The sequence below is a fragment of the Camelus bactrianus genome, chromosome 16, assembly GCF_048773025.1.
Source record: "Camelus bactrianus isolate YW-2024 breed Bactrian camel chromosome 16, ASM4877302v1, whole genome shotgun sequence".
Classification (NCBI taxonomy): domain Eukaryota; kingdom Metazoa; phylum Chordata; class Mammalia; order Artiodactyla; family Camelidae; genus Camelus; species Camelus bactrianus.
In genome coordinates, this window is record NC_133554.1 from 58,087,707 (window position 1) to 58,106,673 (window position 18,967).

General features: G+C 52.6%; 1 protein-coding gene across 5 annotated transcripts in view; it reads right to left on the reverse strand.

The window, feature by feature from the left end:
• The window catches only part of TBC1D16 (TBC1 domain family member 16), a 74,808-nt gene that overhangs the window by 55,448 nt on the left and 393 nt on the right, over positions 1 to 18,967 (reverse strand). For 3 of the 5 annotated variants that reach the window (XM_074343878.1, XM_074343876.1, XM_074343880.1), the window contains exons 2-3: positions 4,762 to 5,001; positions 1,229 to 1,826 (exon numbers count right to left, since the gene is read on the reverse strand). In XM_074343878.1, coding sequence (XP_074199979.1) covers positions 1,229 to 1,826; positions 4,762 to 4,939 — 776 coding nt within the window. In that variant the 5' untranslated portion in view covers positions 4,940 to 5,001. Of the gene's footprint in view, positions 1 to 1,228; positions 1,827 to 4,761; positions 5,002 to 18,967 lie in introns of those variants that run through there. The other 2 variants (XM_074343877.1, XM_074343879.1) reach the window with 2 other exon arrangements.

The following is an 18,967-nucleotide window of genomic DNA, read 5'->3' on the forward strand; positions in this document are numbered from 1 at the left end:
AGCGTTCCGCATTCCTCTGCCCGCTCCTTGTCTCCCGGGCTTGTATCAGTGTCGGGTCTCATATAGACCCAGCTGGGCTCAAATCTGGCTCAACTCCCATACTGGCTGGGTGACCTCCAGCAAGTTCCTTAACCTCTCTGAGCCTCGCTTTCCCATTCTATACACAGGAGTTATGTTAGGACCCACCTCACAGGGTGTGGGTGGTTGTGAGCATAAGAATAAGTAATCCATGGCACACACACCCAGTGTCCAGGCAAAACTGGGACCACGCCCGCTCGCATCACAAGCTCAGTGATTGTGCACTGACTGTTTGTGATGTCAGTGCTTACTGTCATCATCGTCACCACTGTTAGCCTGGAAGTCTAATGAGAGCAAAGACCACAGCAGAGCATGGGAAGGGGCTGCAGAAGTCAGAGGTGGCCCATCCCGCACCTGCTTAGCTGCTCTGGGCTATCGCAAGCCCATGGTTCATGAGCCCTGTGCACACCCACTTCTGTGAGGCCTTGAGGACCCCTAACAACACTGCATGGTGGCTAACAAGGCATTATGACAACCCTCCCCCATTGGGGAGGGTGCAGGTACCACTGCTGCCCCTCCTGGCCCCTGCGTGTGTGGCCTGGGCCCGCGAGCCCACCGTGTCCGGGCATCTGGCTCCGCTGGGCTCTCGGGCTGTAGAGTAAATGCTGCCATCTCCCCTGAGGCTGTGCTCCAGCCTCACGCAGCTTGCAGGTGTGAGAGATTGCAAGGCTCGGGACCCCTCGGGCGGGATGGGCCACGTGCCTGGCTTGGCCACAGGCAGAGCACAGAGCCTGCTGGAGACCAGGCCTCCCTCACAAGCCCTCTGCTGTCACCCAGGCCTCCCAAGCTTGCCCGGGGGTTGTGGCCAACCACCTCCTGCCCGCCCAGCGCACAAGACGCCAGGACTCCCGGGGGCCTGGCCCCGGGGGGGTTTGGTCTGCGTTATGCCAAGGTCAGACCTGGCGGGGACTGCTCAGTCCTAGGGAAGGGGAGAGAAGGAGGCGGGAACCCCCAGCTCCCCACCCCAGGCTGCACGTCCAGCACAGTCCCCTAGGGTGGCGTGAAGTCGGGGACAGCGTGCGGAGGCTCTGACATGGGGAGAGCCGGGCGCGGGCGGGACGCGACGCCTGTCCTCAGCGCTCAGTGAGCAGAGCAGGGCCACGTGCATGGCTCGCGGCCCCAGAGAAGAGGGTCGGAGCCGGGAACTCACCCACTCTCGCTCTCCAGGAACACGGAGCTGCTGCTCTCCGCCAGCGCCGCGCTGATGGGCGAGAGGCAGAAGGGCGAAGAGAAGGCCTCCGAGTCCGAGTCGAAGGAGCTGGCCCTGCTCACGCCCTCGGCCGACAGCTCCAAGGAGCCCTCCTCCTCGCCGGCCTCCGGCCGCGACTCCCGGCCCTCTTCCGTCCCGTCCTGCGAACTGACCGCCGACAAGATTCCCGAGTCGCTGTGGGCTGGCTGCGAGGCCGGGAGCGGGCCGTCCACCCCCAGGCCCGGGGCCAGCTTCTCCCCGTCCTCGGGCGAGGGGCTGATGTGCTCCGGGTCCCGGATGCTCTGGGCCGCCACCAGGATGTCCTCGTCTCTGGGGGTCATGGTGGACCTGGGCTCCGTGGGGGACGGCTGGTGGGGGGCCCCTGAGCTGGGGGTGCGCCGGCCCCGGGGGCGGGGAGCCTTGCGCACCGGGGAGCTCTCTGGGGTGATGTAGCGCAGCGCCTCCTCGTCCTGCTTCTGGATCCGGGAGTTGGGGACCCATGCGAGGATGAGGGTGGCCCCCAGAAGCTCATCCTTCTCCATGTACAAGCACAGGTAGCCTGTGAGGGGTCAGGAGGACAGGGGGTTGGGGGTCCTGCCGGCCGTGCCTCTGGCTGGTTTCTCACAGGAGCCACAGCTTAGTAAAAGTGTGGGGGTGTGCAGACCAGCCGGGCTCCAGACACAAGAAAACACCCGAGGGACACAGCTGATCATGGGATGGATGAAAGCTGTGGGCACTTTCTAAGCACACACACAGCAGATCCAAGGGGCCCGGGCCCTCATGCAGCATCCCGCCCTGTGCTCTCCCTCCCGCTCTCGCTCGGAGCCCCACCCTGTCCACCGACTGGGGGCCCCGGAACTTCCGCACCGCCACCAGCCGCCCCATCTGGGTGAGCTCGGGCAGCCGGGGGGGAGCGCAGGGGCCCAGGAGCCCCGTGGCGTCACGGCCTCCCCGCAGTCTCAGGAGTGACGCAGCCTACGGATTTGACTGCTAAGTCAGAACAGGAGTCAGCCCAAGATGAGTGGCGTTTGGGCCTTTTCCAGTTGGCTGTATCTTCCTAGCATTTCTTCTCTAACGCTGCTTTTTGGAAGAAGGGGCCGTCTTCGATGTCACGCCCTGGACTGCTGACAAAGACGAGGAGCAACTTCTCCAGGGCCGCAGTGTGAGAGGGCCCTCCCGGCCCCCGAGTGCTCAGGCTGGGGGAGGGCGGCCTTTCTCCTGCAGCACCGTTTCAGGATGTCCTGACGCCCGGGCCTACTGCACCAAGTTCCCAGGCCTCCCGGTCTCTGTTCTGAGAACCCCCGGGGCCAAAGTGGGGCCCCTGCATGCCCCAGGGCTCGTCCTCGACCCTGAGTCCTTGGTACAGCTCCTACTACCAAAAGATGAGGCGAATGCAGGGGCTGCCAGCCAGCTGTGCAGAAGGGCAACGTTTGGCTGAGGCCAAGGGTCTCACACCCTCTCATCACATGGCTTTGGGTCGGGAAGAGAGCCTGAGACCTCTGCCCTCTTTCCCTCATCTTCTCTCACAGCAGGACGACACCAGAAGCCCTCCAAAATCTGCTGCTGTTCTTTTGTTTATGCCCGGAACACGTAACACCCTCAGACCCTAGCCTAGAAGCTCTGCCCCCAGCCCCTCGAGTCCTCGGAGTCAGCCCTGAGGTCAGGCTCCACAGGGTCACGGTGACACGCCACCCAGAACCTGGACCCCCTTCCAGAGCACCCTCCGGGACCAGGACCCTGGAATCTCCTGCCACACAGTCCAGTCTGCTTCCAGCGCCTGCTCGGGGCTTCCAACCTGAGCTGTAAGTGGGGGCCGTGGACGGAGCTGCGGTGCCACAGCAGAATGCCTGGGGCCCCTGTAGTGCAGGGAAGAGCCGAGGCTGGAAGCTGGCTCTCCTGCTTCGGAACCTGGAGGAGCCAATGATTCTAAATCTGCACCTAACTCTCCGGGCGACTATAAAGATATCAAGGCGAAAGGATAGAATGCTTTTCAAAGAGCTTGTTAGTGGGTGGGGAAGTAGCTCAGTGGCAATGTGTGTGCTTAGCATGCAGGAGGTCCTGGGTTCAATCCCCAGCACCACTATTAAAGGAAAAAAAATGGTATCAAAGAGCATACAGCCCAAGTGTGGGCTGGTGACATGTTGAAGATAATAAAAATTGCTATTTAAAAAAAGTTTATTAGCATGACTTAAACACCTTGTCTTTTTTAATTAATTTATTTAACGTTTTGTTGACATAAAATTTGCATGCAGTGAAGTGCCCAGATCTGACCGTAATCCATAACTTTCAAATGTACCGACGTCTGGCGTGGGGCCTCTGTCTGGACTCAGGCGGGCCCCAGCCGGGCTGCAGGTGCACTGGGACTAGGGACCCAGAAGCACTCTTCAGCAGCCTGGGGAGGCCATGGGAAGAGTCCAGGGTCCTCACCCCACCTCCACCCCAGGCTGGGGTTGGGGAGCATCTCTGACCACAGGCCTCCTGGTCCAAGACAGAGGCCTGCCCAGGCTCTGGCTACTCTCATGAGGTTGTCATGCAAATTAAATAAAGCAATACATTTATTTATTGCAAGTCATTTGCAGAATGACAAAGGACCACACAGGCTTTGGGTATCACTAATCCGTCTTTTGTTTTTTAACCAATTTTTTCCCTCGGGGGAGGTAATTAGGTTTATTTACTTATTTATTCATTTTTTTAAAGGCACTACTGGGGATTGGACCCAGCACCTCATGCATACTAGGCACGCACTCTACCACTGAGCTCATGCCCTCCTCCTGAACCGGTCTTCCCGATGCTTCCTCGGGACAGCCAGGCTGAGGGACTCAGGAGTCGGTGCTGGGCTGCTGGGACCAGATCGAACACCCCCAGGCCACCTGAGCCCAGGGCTGTGGGCTGGAGAGTTCCAGAAAGGCCCAGGGCCATGCGGGGCTCCCTGCAGAGGGTCAGGAAAGGACCCTCCTCCATCTGCATCCCTACAGAGTCTGAGAGTTTTCTTCATGATTTTGAAACGGTGAATTAAAGGACAGAGGGTGCAGAGGATCTACGATTTCCATATCCCCTGATTCCCAGGTGGGCTTCACACCCCACTCGGACCTCACTCCCACCCTCTGGGCTGCAGGAAGGGGGCCTGGGGGAAAGCCCCCCATTAGGCAAGTTCCTGCAGAGGAGGATGCCCCTCCCCGCCACCGTGGGCAGGGGGCTCCCTTCTCCCAGCACCCCCGTAGTGCTTGACTGCCCTCTTCCACATGCAAAATACAGGCTAATTCCCCTTAAACTGTCCTCCCCCCAACTCCCACCCCCGCCTCCATCCCACCCCATCAAAGGTCACTGGCCTGCTTCCCAGATGGGGCAATTCGGGCAAACGGGGAGATGACCCAGGAGCCTTCCAAAGCTGGGGCTTGCGAACTTCAGCGAGATCAGCTAGCTCTCCCCAGGCCTGTGACCCCAGCTCTTCCTCTCCCAGCCTGTGCCCTGGGGCCTCCCCGTCCCAGGCTCACCTGGGTGGTGCTCTCCCAGCCCCTGCAGCCCCTCCGGTGGGTGCACACAGACATTGTTCTTGGAGAAGATGATCTCCCCATCCAGGACGGAGGGGGGCCCGCCGCCGCCACCCGGGGTGAGGGTCAGGAGGTCCGAGGCTTTGGAGGAGGCCCGGCGAAGGAGGCGGCCCAGAGACATTGCCGGGGGGGTGTTTCCATCCTCTGTGCACTTGGGCCCAGGCGGGGCTTGTCCAGACCTGCCTGGGTGAGGAAGAGAGAGGAGAGGCATGGCCCAAGGTCGTGGACTGGCACTGGGGCTGCTCCAGCCTCACACCAGTGGGCTCAGAACGGAAGCTGAGTGACCACAGAAGGGGTCCTGCTAACACAAGGCCAGGCCATAAGGCCACAGAGAGGGCAAACTGAGTTCTCAGTGTGGCGCTATGGACACGTGGGGCCGGGTCATTCTTAGTGGGTAGGGGGGTGCTGCCCTGTGCACTGCAGGATGTTTTAAAGCATCCCTGGCTGGCCTCCATCCACAAGATGCCAGGAGCACCCCTTCCCACCATGACAGTGCGAAGTGTCTCCAGGGGGCAAAACTGCCCTTGAGAACTGATCTAGAAGACCCTGCTCCCACAGCGGCAATTTCCTAAAACCTCCAGGCTTTCTCTCTGCTCAGGGTTCACCCCGGTGCCCCTGCCTTCCTGGACTTCTCAGCTCTCTGCTGTGCTTCCCAGGGAAGGTCCTGGCTCCCCTTCCTCCTTCCCATCCTTCCCGCCTCCTCCACGGCCGCCGGCCTATGTGGCTGTCAACCCAAAGCCAGCCCGACATCCCGAAGCACACTGGCCGACTCAGCTGGGAAGGGTCGCAAGTGATTCATGAGGAACCCGAGTTTACATACAATTTATTCTTGAAAAAAATAAACTAGAAATCAAAGATTCAGATCCAGAAGATCTACAGAACTCTTAAAGATTCTCTGCAAAAAGGAGCAATATCCCAGCAGAAAAATCTGGACTCACAGACGGGGAAACGGAAGGACTGGGAATATGAAATGAAAAAGCAACTCTAATTCCAGCAAAAGCAAAACAAAGAGCCAGGCAGCAGTTACGTGGATCAACCAGACGTTCCCATCAAAGGGGCTCAGGAGGGCCACCAACCAAGCTGGGAGTGGGACGACTGCACACATGATGTGCAAATGAAAAGATGCGTGTACAGCTACTTCCCAGTCAGAGGTCACGGATGTCCGAGACTCGGGCCACGCTGGGCCGGGGGCAGGCCAGCCTCGGGGCCGGGTGTGGGGCTCAGATGGGAGCACCACAGAGGAGCTGCAACTCAATCTCTCGGAAAGAAACAAGAAAGACTTGAAGTCAATGTAATCCAAGCATCGATTGGAAATGGATAAACACGGTGAGGTCCATCCGTGTGATGGATTATTATTCAGCCTTAAGAAGGAGGGAAACTCTGACACCTGCTACCACATGGATGAACCTTGAGGACACTGTGCTCAGTGAAGTAAGCCAGACACAAAGGGACAAATACTGTTGAATTCCACTTATATGAGGTCCCTAGAATAGTCAAATTCATAGAGACAGAAAGTAGAATGGTGGGCGCCAGGGGCTGGGGACGGGAGTGAGTGTTTAATGGGGACAGACTTTTTGTTTGGGAAGATGAAGACGTTCTGGAGGCAGATGGGAGTGAAGGTTGCACAACACTGTGAATGTACCTAATGCTACTGAACTGTGCACCTAAAAGTGGTTAGGATGGTAAATTTTATGTCATGTGTTTTTACCACAATAAAATTTTTTTGAATTATCAACAGGTGGAGGTTCTCAGGGTATATTATATTGTTCTTTGAATTTTCTGCATTTTGTACACTTCCCTCCACATCCAGAGCTGATTTAGGATGTTCCCTAAATGGAGTTCTTTCTGCCTCCAGCACTCGGACAGGCTCTTGGGGCAGAGGGCAGGGGCTGGGGGTCCGGTGGGCTCAGCAGGGGAGGGGCGGTCTCACTGTCCTGGGACCACGCGGCTCAAGGCTGGACCCCCAGCCGCTTCTGGCTTTCTGGGTGCCCCTCCATGGCCCCCAGCTCTGATCTCCCGTCTCCCACGGCTCCATGTTCCAGTTGCCTTCATGGCTGCTAACTCCCAAACACAGCATCCTTCCCACAGCTCCTTGCTGGCCCAAGAGCCGCCCTGCGCATTTACCCAGAAAGATCCACCACTCCCTTCTCTCCCTAACTGCTAAGGTTCCCAGAGTCAGCATGACCTTGAATCACCAGTTTTGGGGGGCTCAGGCCCAGCCGGGGTCCTCGTCTCCTCAGCCCTCAGCCACACGCAGGGCACCCGAGTCCCCACTTTTCAACGTGGGCTACAGAATCAAGTGACCCCTCGGCCGAGGGGTAGGCCAGCTGGCTCTGTGAAGGGCCAGACAGTAAACATTTTTGGCCTGATGGTCACTGTTGAGACTGTTCAACTCTGCCTGACGGTGCGAATGCAGATGTCACGTGGCAGGTGTGCTGTGCTCACACGAGAATTTGGTAACAGGTATTCATGCCAATTTCATGTCATTTTGACTTGTCACACAAAAAGAATTCTTCCAATTTTTTTCAACCATTAAAAAACATAACCATCCTAACAGCTAACACTATACAAAACAAATGGAAGGCTGGATCTGGTCCACAGGCTGCACATGCCGAGCCCGGCCCGGGCCACCTCCTGGATACTCGAGGCAGGGCTGTTCCTTGCTACCCAAATCGCCCCCAGGCTGACCTCTCGAGAAGCCTTCTAGCCACCCCTGGTCGTGAGGGTGTCCCTCCCTGTCTCAACCACTGTCCGGACACTGTGAGGCACATGAGGCCATCTGACAACCAACATATGAAACTTAAAAAAAAAATCACACACATTGCCTTTCCAAGTAATAGTCTGGAAAAGCTCTATTCTCATTCTAATGATGACTCCATTCCATTGTCCAGAATATTTTTAGAATTCAAGAATCATTCCAGAATTTCAAGGTCAGTTGATGAGCCCACACAAGAAAATGAATTCCCTTCTCCAGACCAGCGCTGCCCAGGAGATACATGCCGCGAGCCTCGTATGCGATTTTCAATTTCCTAGTAACCACAATTTTAAAAAGTAAAAAAGAAATAATGGAAATTCACTTTAATGATATACTCTTATTTAACCCATTATATCATGTTAGCATGTAATCAATATGGAAAAAATGACTGCTGAGCTATTTGACATGCTAAATCTCCACAGGCTGGTGTGTATTTTGCACTGAAGTACACGTCAGGTCAGACCAGCAAGTTCCAGGTGCTCAGGGGCCCGTGGCCTCCAGGTGGGCGAGGCTGGGGCCAGGCTGAAGCCCCACCTCCTTTTGAGCTTCCAGTGGTATTACTTGGTGTAACTGGCCTAACCACCAGGATGCGCTGCAAACAACACTCAGCTGGGTCCAACAACCACACCATTTTTAAGTGAGGATGGTTTGCCACCTTTCAGGATAATCAAAAGAATATGCTGGAAGACCTGAAGGGGATTCCAAACTACAAGCGTTCACAACAGAGCGTTTTCCCACCCACCAGCCATGAAGGCCCCTCCCGAGGCTCTGGACGGTGCACCCTAGAAGTGTAGTTTTGCAAATGAGAGAACAGGTGCATCACAGCCCAAGCCGCCCAGGGGGCGGCCACCTGGACGCGAGACCTTTGTCCTCCGCACCCGGAGTTCTGGCTCCTGTCCACCCCAACTCCGCCACTAGGGTGAGCAAGGACAATCCCGCCGCCGGTTCCAGGGGGTGGACACGCCTCCTGGTGGGTCCTGTACAGCTGTTAAACATTAGCCATGAATATTTACTCTCTCCAACCTCATTTACTTTGTAAATGTATTTGTTCTTTTATGAGCCTATTTCATCTCAATGAAACCTGGTTCCCAACCTCTGCTATCAAAGTAGAAGTAGAGAATCCTTGACCTAGTTTTTAAAGCTTTTTCTTTTTTCAAATTATGGAATGTGTTTGGAGACGTATAAAGAATACATGTGCCTTAGATCACACAGTCCAAAAATATCTGTGTATTTTCTACTATCTTCTGTGTCTATCTTTCAAAAGCCACAAAGCCACCCACTGGAATGACACCATATCTTACTTTCAATTACAACATAAATATATTTTTCCTTCCGATACAGGTTGAAGTCTGTCCTCCCAAAATTCAGCTGTTCAAGTTCTAACCCCCACACCTCAGAATTCAAACTTACTTGGAAGTAGCTTCTACACAGACATAATGAAGTCAGAACTAGATCATTAGGGTATATAGGCCCCAGGTCCGTGGGCCTGGGTTCCTGAGGGAAGAGGGAGTTTGGAGACAGACACAGGGAAAAGGGGCGTGAACAGGAGAACAGCCGTTTTCAACAAGCCTGGGAGAGACACCTCAGGAGGACCAAGCACCCACGTCTCTGGCTGCCAGGGCTGAGAGGAAAGCAAATTTCTGCTGCTTGAGGCACCCAGTCTGCGGTGCTTTTTATGGCGGCCACAGGAAACCAATACACCATGTTATTAACAAATTTAAAAATTCAAAACGTCAACCTTCCACCTTAATTGCTATTTGTGTGTTACAAGGACGCGCCATTCTTGAACCAGCCACCATCACTAGATAATTTGGTTTCCAAATAGTGCTATTTAAATAATAAACTTCACACTTTAATACACAAATCTTCATCCGTATCCTCACTGTTTCCTTCGGATAATTTCTGGGAGTCTTGACTATTTCCTTGGGAGGATAAACTGGACCCCTGACATAGAACAGCCAATAGATTTCCAAAAAGGTACCAGAATTTTTAGGGAATTGGATCTTTGCTAATTTGGTAATTGGAAAGTGGTTTTCCGATGATCGATTCACTCGAGCAGGTTGTACTATGTTTCTTAAACATTTGTGTTCCTGTCAGTGTGCTTTGCCAACTTTTCTGCTGGGGTGTTGGAATTCTTATTGATATGAAAGAACTCTTTATATAGAAAAGATCTTAATCCTTTGCTATGGCTGCTGCATGTATATTTTTCCTAATTTGCTCTTTGCCTTTTAATTATATTATCTATTTTGAAGTATAGAGGTTTTAAGCGTCATGCAAATTGATAGTACCTTTTCCTTAGAGATTTCTTGACACTTTTATACTTTATATCACTCTTCCCAAGACAAATATCCATTCATTGTTGGCTTATATTTATATCTAATTTTCATTCTTTTAAATTTTTTTATTGATTTATAATCATTTTACAATGTTGTGTCAAATTCCAGTGTAGAGTACAATTTTTCAGTCATACATGAACATATATATATATATTCACTGTCACATTCCTTTCTCTGTGAGCTACCATAAGATCTTGTGTATATTTCCCTGTGCTACACAGTATAATCTTGTTTATCTATTCTACAATTTTGAAATCCCAGTCTATCTCTTCCCACCCTATATCTAATTTTCTTACGGTTTCCATTTGCAGTGAACTACTTTTGATATTTTAAAAAGCCTCGTTCAAAGCATACATTAACCTGAGAAGGCCATCCATGTCAACTAGTCAGCAGCTCGCTGAACGAGGGTTTGTGTTGTTTCTATCGCTAGTTCCTGTTTTTGATGTATACTCAGTTGTTTGATAAAAACAGGGACATCAATTATAGCTTAATACAGCTGGGATGCTTGTCATGTGAAGCTTCACGGGAAATTTTTAAAGAAGGGGCCCCTAGCGGCAACCCAGAGACCCGTGTGGCCTGGCCCGTGTTCTGGTCTGCATCCTCTCGGCTTCCCCACGCTGCACACGTGACGGACACATGTGGTTCATCCGCCATCAACACGCTCCAGCAAGAAGCAAGGAAGTGGGTCATTCAACCTCTTCCCCTGGGAACCACCCGACCCCCTGCAGCACCATCGACAGCAAGTTCTGGAAATTCGCCAGCCCTGAATTACACCAGCCCCTCTCCCCAGTGGGATGGGCAGCCCCCAGGGTGTACTGTGAACCAGGCTCTGCTCATGGGCAGCTGAATGGTGACCGCGCCCAGCCTGAGCCACCTCCCGCCACCAGGACCCAGCTGTCCCAGGGGCCCCCCGGCCATAGCTTCCTCACTTGGGACAAAGGAAGGAGCAGAGAGCAAGCTCCCCAAACACACCCTCATGGCCTGCATCCCCAGCCCCTGCAGGACTTTCCCCTGGGATCCCCTTTCCCAAATTATTTTGCTTCGGTTTAAAGAGATGGTTTGTTGCTACTGAGAAGGCAAGGCTTGTGCGTTCAGGATGCCTCACACCAGCGGGGCCTGTCACCTCCATCCAAGCCGAGAGTGACAACCACCTCTCATCCACTTCACCAGGTGGGGCCACAGCCCCCCAGCACCGTCTCCACTCCACCATCCCCACTCGGGTCCGGTGGCGACAGCCGCGGCGGGGAAGCTGGGCGGCACGTGAGTCGGCGGAGGCCGGGTTCCTCACTCCCTGTGAATTTCTACGAGGCTCCCACAATCCAAGTTGGCAGCGTCCTACCTTGGCAGTTCCACCCGAGCCCTCCAGCTGGTGAATATAAATCTGAGTTTACCCCCACCTGCCAGAAGAGAGGGGAGGAAAAGAACCCCAAAAAGCACAGTTGCAGGCCACCTTCGGGCGGGACGATGCCCTCAGAGGTGCAGTCCCCCAGAATCAAGCAGGACCCCTGAGAAGCAGCAGCAGAGCGGAGGCTCAGCTCTCAAAGAACAGCACTGGGCCAGAGGCTCTCAGGCCACCCGACGCGGTGCGTCTCCAAACCAGGGGGCTTTAAAGAACTCAGGGCAAATCCCTAACCCCTAGGCTCTGACCCAGGAGGTCCCGGGGAGAGGGGCTCCTGGAGGGAGAGGCGGGAAGAGTTCTGGGGATTGAAAGGCTTGACGCTCGCACAAGGATGTGAACGCACTTAATGCTGCAGAACTGTGCACTTCACAGTGCTCAGAGTTCAAAATCCTGCTGTGTGTGCTTTACCACAATGAAAACATAATAACAGTGGAACCTGGAGAGGGGTGTGGACTCTCTGTACTAACTGCTCAATTTTCCAAACCTAAAGCTGCTCAGTTCTGTAAATCTGAAACTGCTCTGAAAAATAAAATAATTTTTTTTTTAAAGAGGACATTTGATACCAGGAAGTTCACACCCAAAGAGGCCAGGCCAGGGTGAAATCACGTGGATGGTGGCAAGGAAAAGGGCTGGAGGCCAGTGACAAAGAGAACTCGGGTCCCTGCACTGAGGGCAGGCTGCCAGCAGCAGTGCCAGGACCTGGCAAAGACCAAGCGACCTGATGGGAGATCTTCCTAATGTCCTTGAATCCACAAAGATGCATGACCTTGAATGGTTCTCATTCAGATGTGCACAGCAGTTTACAACTGTGACCTTAGGGACTGGGTGTCCTATGGGGTCAGTAGGAACAGAGATAGCCCCTCCCCTCCCCCCCAATAGACCAGAAATTGTGCTCTAAAAGGCCCAGGTATAGAGCCCTGAGCAAGCAGAATGCCCAGGTCCCCTTCCCGGATCTGGGGTCTTTCTATGGGCCAGGCGTATTCTCCTAATTACTCGGAAGTGGGAACCAGGGAACACTAGCACAATCTTTAAATGCCATCAGCAGAGGTCCTAAGGCACAAAATCAGTGAACACTCGAAAGGGAGCTGAGAAGTGTAGCCAGGAACAGCTATTTGACTTTTCGCATCTCTAGTAAGGACTTAAGAGTTAATTGAAATCAAAATTGAAATCAAAATAGCAGTCCAAGATGCTTAAAGCACTTTGTACGAGGATTATAAATCCTCTCCCCAAATCCTGAGAGATGAAAGTGGATAGAGAAACAGCTCCAGGTAGCTCTCTGACAACAATAAAACCTCACTGAACACATTCACTTAATTATCGTTCCTTTAAAATGGGTACATCCGTGTCAGTATTTTTTTTCAGTATTGCTGATTTGAGATTACACACTCCTAAATCCAAGACATCTCTGAGAAGTTCCTTTTAAGAAGGGCCTACCAGAATGCCATCTTCAGGAGAGTTCCAAACGCCGTGTTTTTGCTGATGGTAAGGAGAGCAGTGCCAACCTGGCAGCTGGCACAAGGATACAGTGATGGAGTCAGGCCAAGATCTAGAATGAGCATCAGCTTTGGGTGTGCAAAAAAAAAAAGGTAATGATTTTAAAAGGTAGAAAATGAAAATGCCAGAGCTGGCTCTTAATCATCTCTGATCAACGCACATTGTAAGTTAAATTTTGTGCTGCTCCGAGACATCAGCAGCCACTAGGCAGGGCCACATTTTTGCAGAACAGGCCACTGTGTAATTCGAAAGGAAAGACTTGGCCTCCCCCCAGAAAAAACACACACCCTTATTAAACAAAAGACTCTCTGCAGAAACCCCCAGACTAAGGACTCCTTCCTTCCCACTAACCTGACTCCTTAAGAACCAGCGCGCCTCTGACAACTAGACGCGTGGCCCTCCACGGCTTGCCGCAGTGAGTTACACTGGTGACCAAGGGAGCTCAAGGCTGCTTCCAGGAAGAGAGGGGTTTCGGGGTGGCTGGAGAGTGGGAGTGGGGGTGCCTGGAGGAGAAAGGTGTCAGAAACCACAGCAGCCCCAAGAGAAGGCGGGTGGGGCTGGGAAGGAGAGCAGATTTCTTCCTTCACAGCCCTGTTCAGATCCAGCCCTGCTGCTGGGCTGGAGCCAGTGGGCAGCAGCAGGCCTGCTGTTAACCACATGTGTCCCCTCCTCCCTCCCACTAGGAGCCACGTCGCCACTGACACTTGGCCCAGAGGCAGTTACAAAAAACCCCGTGTAGCAGTGGGGGGGCGGGGCCTTCCTCTAGCTAATATTTACAGGGGTGAAGTTAAGACATGACCCCAAATTCGTTCCCCGAGGTTTGGTGATTTATACCCAGGGAAAGAGCGTCCTCTTAGGTCGAGAGGCGAAATCACCGATAAGCCAGAAATGAGCAAACATGGATTAAGAAATGACGCCCTTTAGAAAAGACACACGTCTCCCCTCTCACTTCCTTCAGGAAGTGCTTCCACCCCAAGCATATCAGTTTCCCACGGCTGCTGTAACAAGTCACCGCAAACCCAGTGACCTAAGACAACACAGGGTATTATCTGACAGCTCTGGAGGACAGAAGTCAGCCCGGGTCCCACCGGGGTAAACTCGGGTGCCGGCCGGGCTGTGTTCCTTCCTGAGGCTCCAGAGGGAGAATCCGTTCTTCTACCTTTTCTGGCTTCAAAAATCCACCTGCATCCTTTGGCTCATGGCCCCTTCCTCCTCCTTCAAAACCAGCCATGTGGGGGGAGTCTTTCTCACAGGGCACCACTCTGACACTGACTCTGCCCCGCTTCTCGTGTTCGAGGACCCTGTGATGACACGAGCCCACGAACAGTCCAGGACAACCTCCCCACCTCAGAGTCGGCCGATTGGCAACCTTAATCCCATCCCTTTGCCACGTGACCTCGCAGTCACAGGTTCCCAGAAGTAGGAAGTGACACCTGTGGGGACTTTCCTTCCGCCAATCACATCACACAAAGACACAATGTAAAAAGCTGACTTCTGACTCCCAGGGGGCTCTCCATCTCCACTGACCACCAAACCCTCATGCAGAACAACCACCCTTTAAGCAACATGATGAGGACCCCAGCCCAGACCCAGGAGAGGAGAGAACCTGGCCTCCAAGCCCCCAGGGGGCAGCAGAACGGGACAGAAAAGCGCTGCGCACAGACTGGCACGCGCCCTTGGGCGGCTTCCTCGGCCCAGAGCCTTGGGTCCGGTGCCAGTACACGGGGCTCCGCCAATTCCCAAACGGGAAAACAAACAGCGCAAAGGAGCAAACCTGGAACCTTCCTAGGAAGACCAAAGGAACAGGGCAGCCCGGAGCCAGCAGGCGGGAGGCCTCGCCTGGACTTCTCCCGTCCACGGCTCTGTGCCGTGTGCCCGCCTCGGGCCACCCTGGTCCTGGCACCTCACAGGGCCGGCAGTTCCCACACACCTGAGGGACGCAGCCCACGCCCATTGTGACAGCTGCTCGCTGCAGCGAGGAGGAGGCAGGCAGGGAATGGGGCCACTGGACCCTTGGCGGGGCATGTCATGGGGCAAAGCCCACAAGTGCATCTTCCCCAGGCCTTGTCACTGTCACGCTGCTCAGGAGCAAAATGCCCTGAGCCCTAGTCACCTGCCACGTGGCCAGCAGAAACTGGTTCGTCTGCTTTGCCTTCAAAGCCCAGTCAACACAAAGCCGGGACTAGGCAATGCCATCTCAAACACGGGCCAGACACATGCACACAGGGACCGCTTTCCTCCCACAGAAGTATCAGCTGCCAGCACACCTCGCAGGAGGCCCCAGCTCCCTCTGCCGTCCCAGAACCAGGCATGTGTACCGTGGTCTTTTTGGGAACCCCCAACTTTGCGGTTCAATCGGTGATATAAACCCTGAAGATCAGGAGCCCCATTCTTTGGGGCACACAGTTTGGAGAGGTCGGGTCTCCTTCAGTCTCGTGGCCCAGATAAGACACCTGTGAGCTGATAGCACCCCTCCTCTTAGGTGACTCTAACTTCAAATTAGGGGATTATTGCAGAAGAGAAATATACTTGCTGCAAATACGTGGCATTCAGGACTCACAGGGAAAAGGCTGTGGCCCAAAGGTAGGGCCCCCATGCAGAAGTGAGGACAGGACAAGCAACTTGCATTTAAAATGAAGGAACGAAATTTAGGGCATGGAGCTTAGAGCTGGCACCTTGCACCATTTGCCATAAGGAAAAAGGACCTTCGAGAGGCCGTAACTGGACAAGACGGTTAAAAGAACGAGGGCGCGGGGAGATCTGGTGGTCTGCTTAGCTGTGGCACTCCTCTTCCAACTGTCCAGCTGTCACTTCAATTATCACCCACTGCCTAGAAAGCCCCAGAGCTTCTGTTTTTCAAGGCAAGGACCATCTGCTGCCCCTCGACAGTGAATACCCCAATACCATCTCCCCTCAAAGAGCCAGGGAAGTGGGGCCTGCAAGAAGAAACAGATGTAAAGGTGAGCCAGGACTGGGGACCAAGGAAGGACCATATCCAACAGGCAAGGGTGTGAATCCAGCCAGAAAACCAACAACCGACCCCAACGTGGATGAGGCACACCTGACCTCTGTATTGAGCCTGCAAACCTGACCACACAGACTTTCTCACTGTCTGCAGTAAAGGAGTAGCTAATGCACCGCAAACCAGAAATCAAACTTGGGGGAAATGTATTGACAACACCCCTGGAACACAACATACGTGGTCTCGCACAGGGAAAGCACTGTGGCTACAGAAATTGAAAAACGAAAGGGTGTCAAATGCCATGTGTTAAGAACGCCCTTTGCTCCGAATCCAACACCGGAATGCGTAACGGCTGGTCTCTCAGACTGCTGAATGCACGGTCACTCAGTGGAACACCAGCACAGACACCTGTGCGTGCCAGTGGACACAGGCTCAGGATGCACCCATTCCGTGGTGGTTTCTACAGGAGCCAGTCCAGAAAGAGCGTGGAAAGCATACAGCCACATCTCTCTGTATGCGGTCAGGCGGGTCCACGCAGATCCCTCATCTCATACATCAACTTTAGACACCTGGACAGACTCGCCACCTGAGGCTCAGGCAGAGGAGGGCAGACCATTCAGACTGGACAACCGATGTGGGTTCTGGTCATACAACTGAAGCAACTCGACACTGAACTTAGTCTTAAGTGGTCTGATTCCGCCCCTCAATGAGGATGGCTATGTTCGTTCAGAAGATGGAGTAAAGGACAGACTTCAGATCAGATACCATCAGACAGCTCATCAAAGCAGACTTACTAGAGATGCAAGAGTGGGGGTGCAAACACGCGAGGGGGCTCAGCAGCATCGAGACCGCCCGCACTGCAGTGGGTGGGAGAAGACTTCCTGTATCATTTCCTCGTATTTACTTTTTTTGGGAGGGGAGGAAAGTAGAGACTTGTGCCTTCTTTTCTATGGACTGGCCTCGTCAACCTTCGTCAGGCTAACACAAGAACAACAGAACAACGTGCAACACAGCGCACGCCAGTAAAACCAGCCGCCACACTGCACATCCTTCCTGCCTAAGGCCATCCTCCCCAGCTACACTGCTGTGTGAAACTAACCCGCTGATCTCACAGGAGAGGATTCAGGCCTGTGAAAAGATCGGGGATCCTCGCCCTGGTGAGGGGCAGATGCTAAAATCTCTACTCCAGACCTGGTCACTCTGTTCCCCTAACAGCCCTCAGGTACCCAGCACCCCAAAAAGTTATAAAGAGCATAAATATTGATGAACCAAAAACCAAAACCAAACCTTTTTTACCAATCTAATTAAAAGTGATAAATCCAAATGATGGCCATTAATAACAATAAAAAATTTATACTAATACACACTTGGGATGTGCCTGGTACTACTAGGTGCTTTAGATAATCATTGCAACAGAACTCTGTGGTAGGTAGTATGCCCCCCACTTTACAGATGGAGAAACCAAGGTACAGAGGCATTAAGTCAGTACTATGTACTGGGGTTGGTGTTCGAACCCAGCAGTCTACCTTTGGAGGTATGGTTTTAGCCAGTGCACTGAGCTACCCACAAAGGCAGGTAGAGGTTCTGCAAGTCCAATGTCTTCTCAGATACCTTTAGTTTTTGTTCTGTTTTTGTATTTATTTATTTTATTTTGGCAGGGGGGAGGTAATTAGGTTTAGTTTTAGAGGGGGCCCTGGGGATTGAACCCAGGACCTTGTGCATGCTAAACATGTGCTCTACCACTGAGCTACACCCTCCCCACCTCAGACGCCTTTACACTGAGGTCTGGGGAGCTCTTTACAGACAAAACTGAACTGATACTAGCGAACAGTTGTGACACGGATTAGTCCCCTCTCTTGCATATTTATGAATCACGTGGCAGAGGGAACCATGTTATCTTATCTGCAAAAAGGGGACTGGGAAAAGTCTGTGCATGTGAATTGTTGGGGCCAGTTATAAGAGGGGAGGCAGTGTGGTACAGTGGTTTTGGGGGCCTGAGGCTTCCAGTTAGTCACTCCTAGCTGCTTGGACTTGGGGAATTTACTTCTCTGTCAGGGTTCCCACCTGTAAAATGGGGATAACCTCAGTCTTGACTTTATGGGTTTGTTTAGTGGGGTAAGTGAATTCATGCATGATAATCAGAAGCTATTTACACAACTGTCAGGGCTGGAGGGTTAAAAATATCCCACTGATGAGAACTTTCTTCAGTCATATTCTGAGGCTCTGCTCACCGTAAACACCCTACAAGCCAAGCACACTTGGCGTAGAACGCGCCTTCCCATACCAACAACTACGGCTGTTAATGAACTTGACATTTAATACTAAAAGGCACTCTTCACCTTAATAATCCTTTCCTTGCAAGAGTTTCCTGGTTTTTAAACGTGTTTAATGTTTGCTAATCAATTAAACATGAATGCTTCCAAGGAGGAATTTCTAAAACTAACACACAGATTTTTAAAAGTTCTCTAATCAATCTGTGACAGATTAGGGATGGAATTCTCTAATCTGGGCCTTTGCACCTGCCCTTTGATAATATGCTCCACCGTATGGCCATTGTTTGAGAACCATTTCTCTCTTCTTTCCAGATACAGGAATAGGTGCCTTCGGGTGGTAAAGAAAGATGTGTGGCACCAGTCACAGGGGCTGGACAGCCAGCCCAGCTTCTCCTATGAACTTGGGGAAGCAGCAAAACAAACTTCACCGTGTGGAAGGAGAGCATATCATGTTGTTTCCTATTTCTGAATAGAATCTGAACTAGATTGTGGCCAACATACGACACCAGCTTCCAAGTGTGGGAACAGGATTTCAAGATTCACTGGCTTTTGGCAATGATCCTTAGCTTACATTTAGCAATCTTAAATAGCCTATTATTTTTCTTTTTCCTTTTCCATCTGTCTTTATTCTTTTCTTTTTCTTCTTTCTTTCTTTCTTTTTTTTTTTTTTTTTTAAGAAAAACACAGGGGTAAGAGTCCGAGCCTAAAGGAAGTGAGTTTCCTGACGTGGGGCTCTTAAACAGTCAGACCAGGACCCTACGGCTGGGAATGCTAAGAGCCCGCGCGCTGTGGGGGCTGAATACACACTTTGGGGGGCTGTGTCGGCAAACGGCGGTCCCCTACAAGTTCTCATTCTCGTGCTCTGACGATTCAGCCAGACAAAGACCGCAAGTTCTCCGGTCCAAGGCTCCAGACAGGAGGAGACTTGAG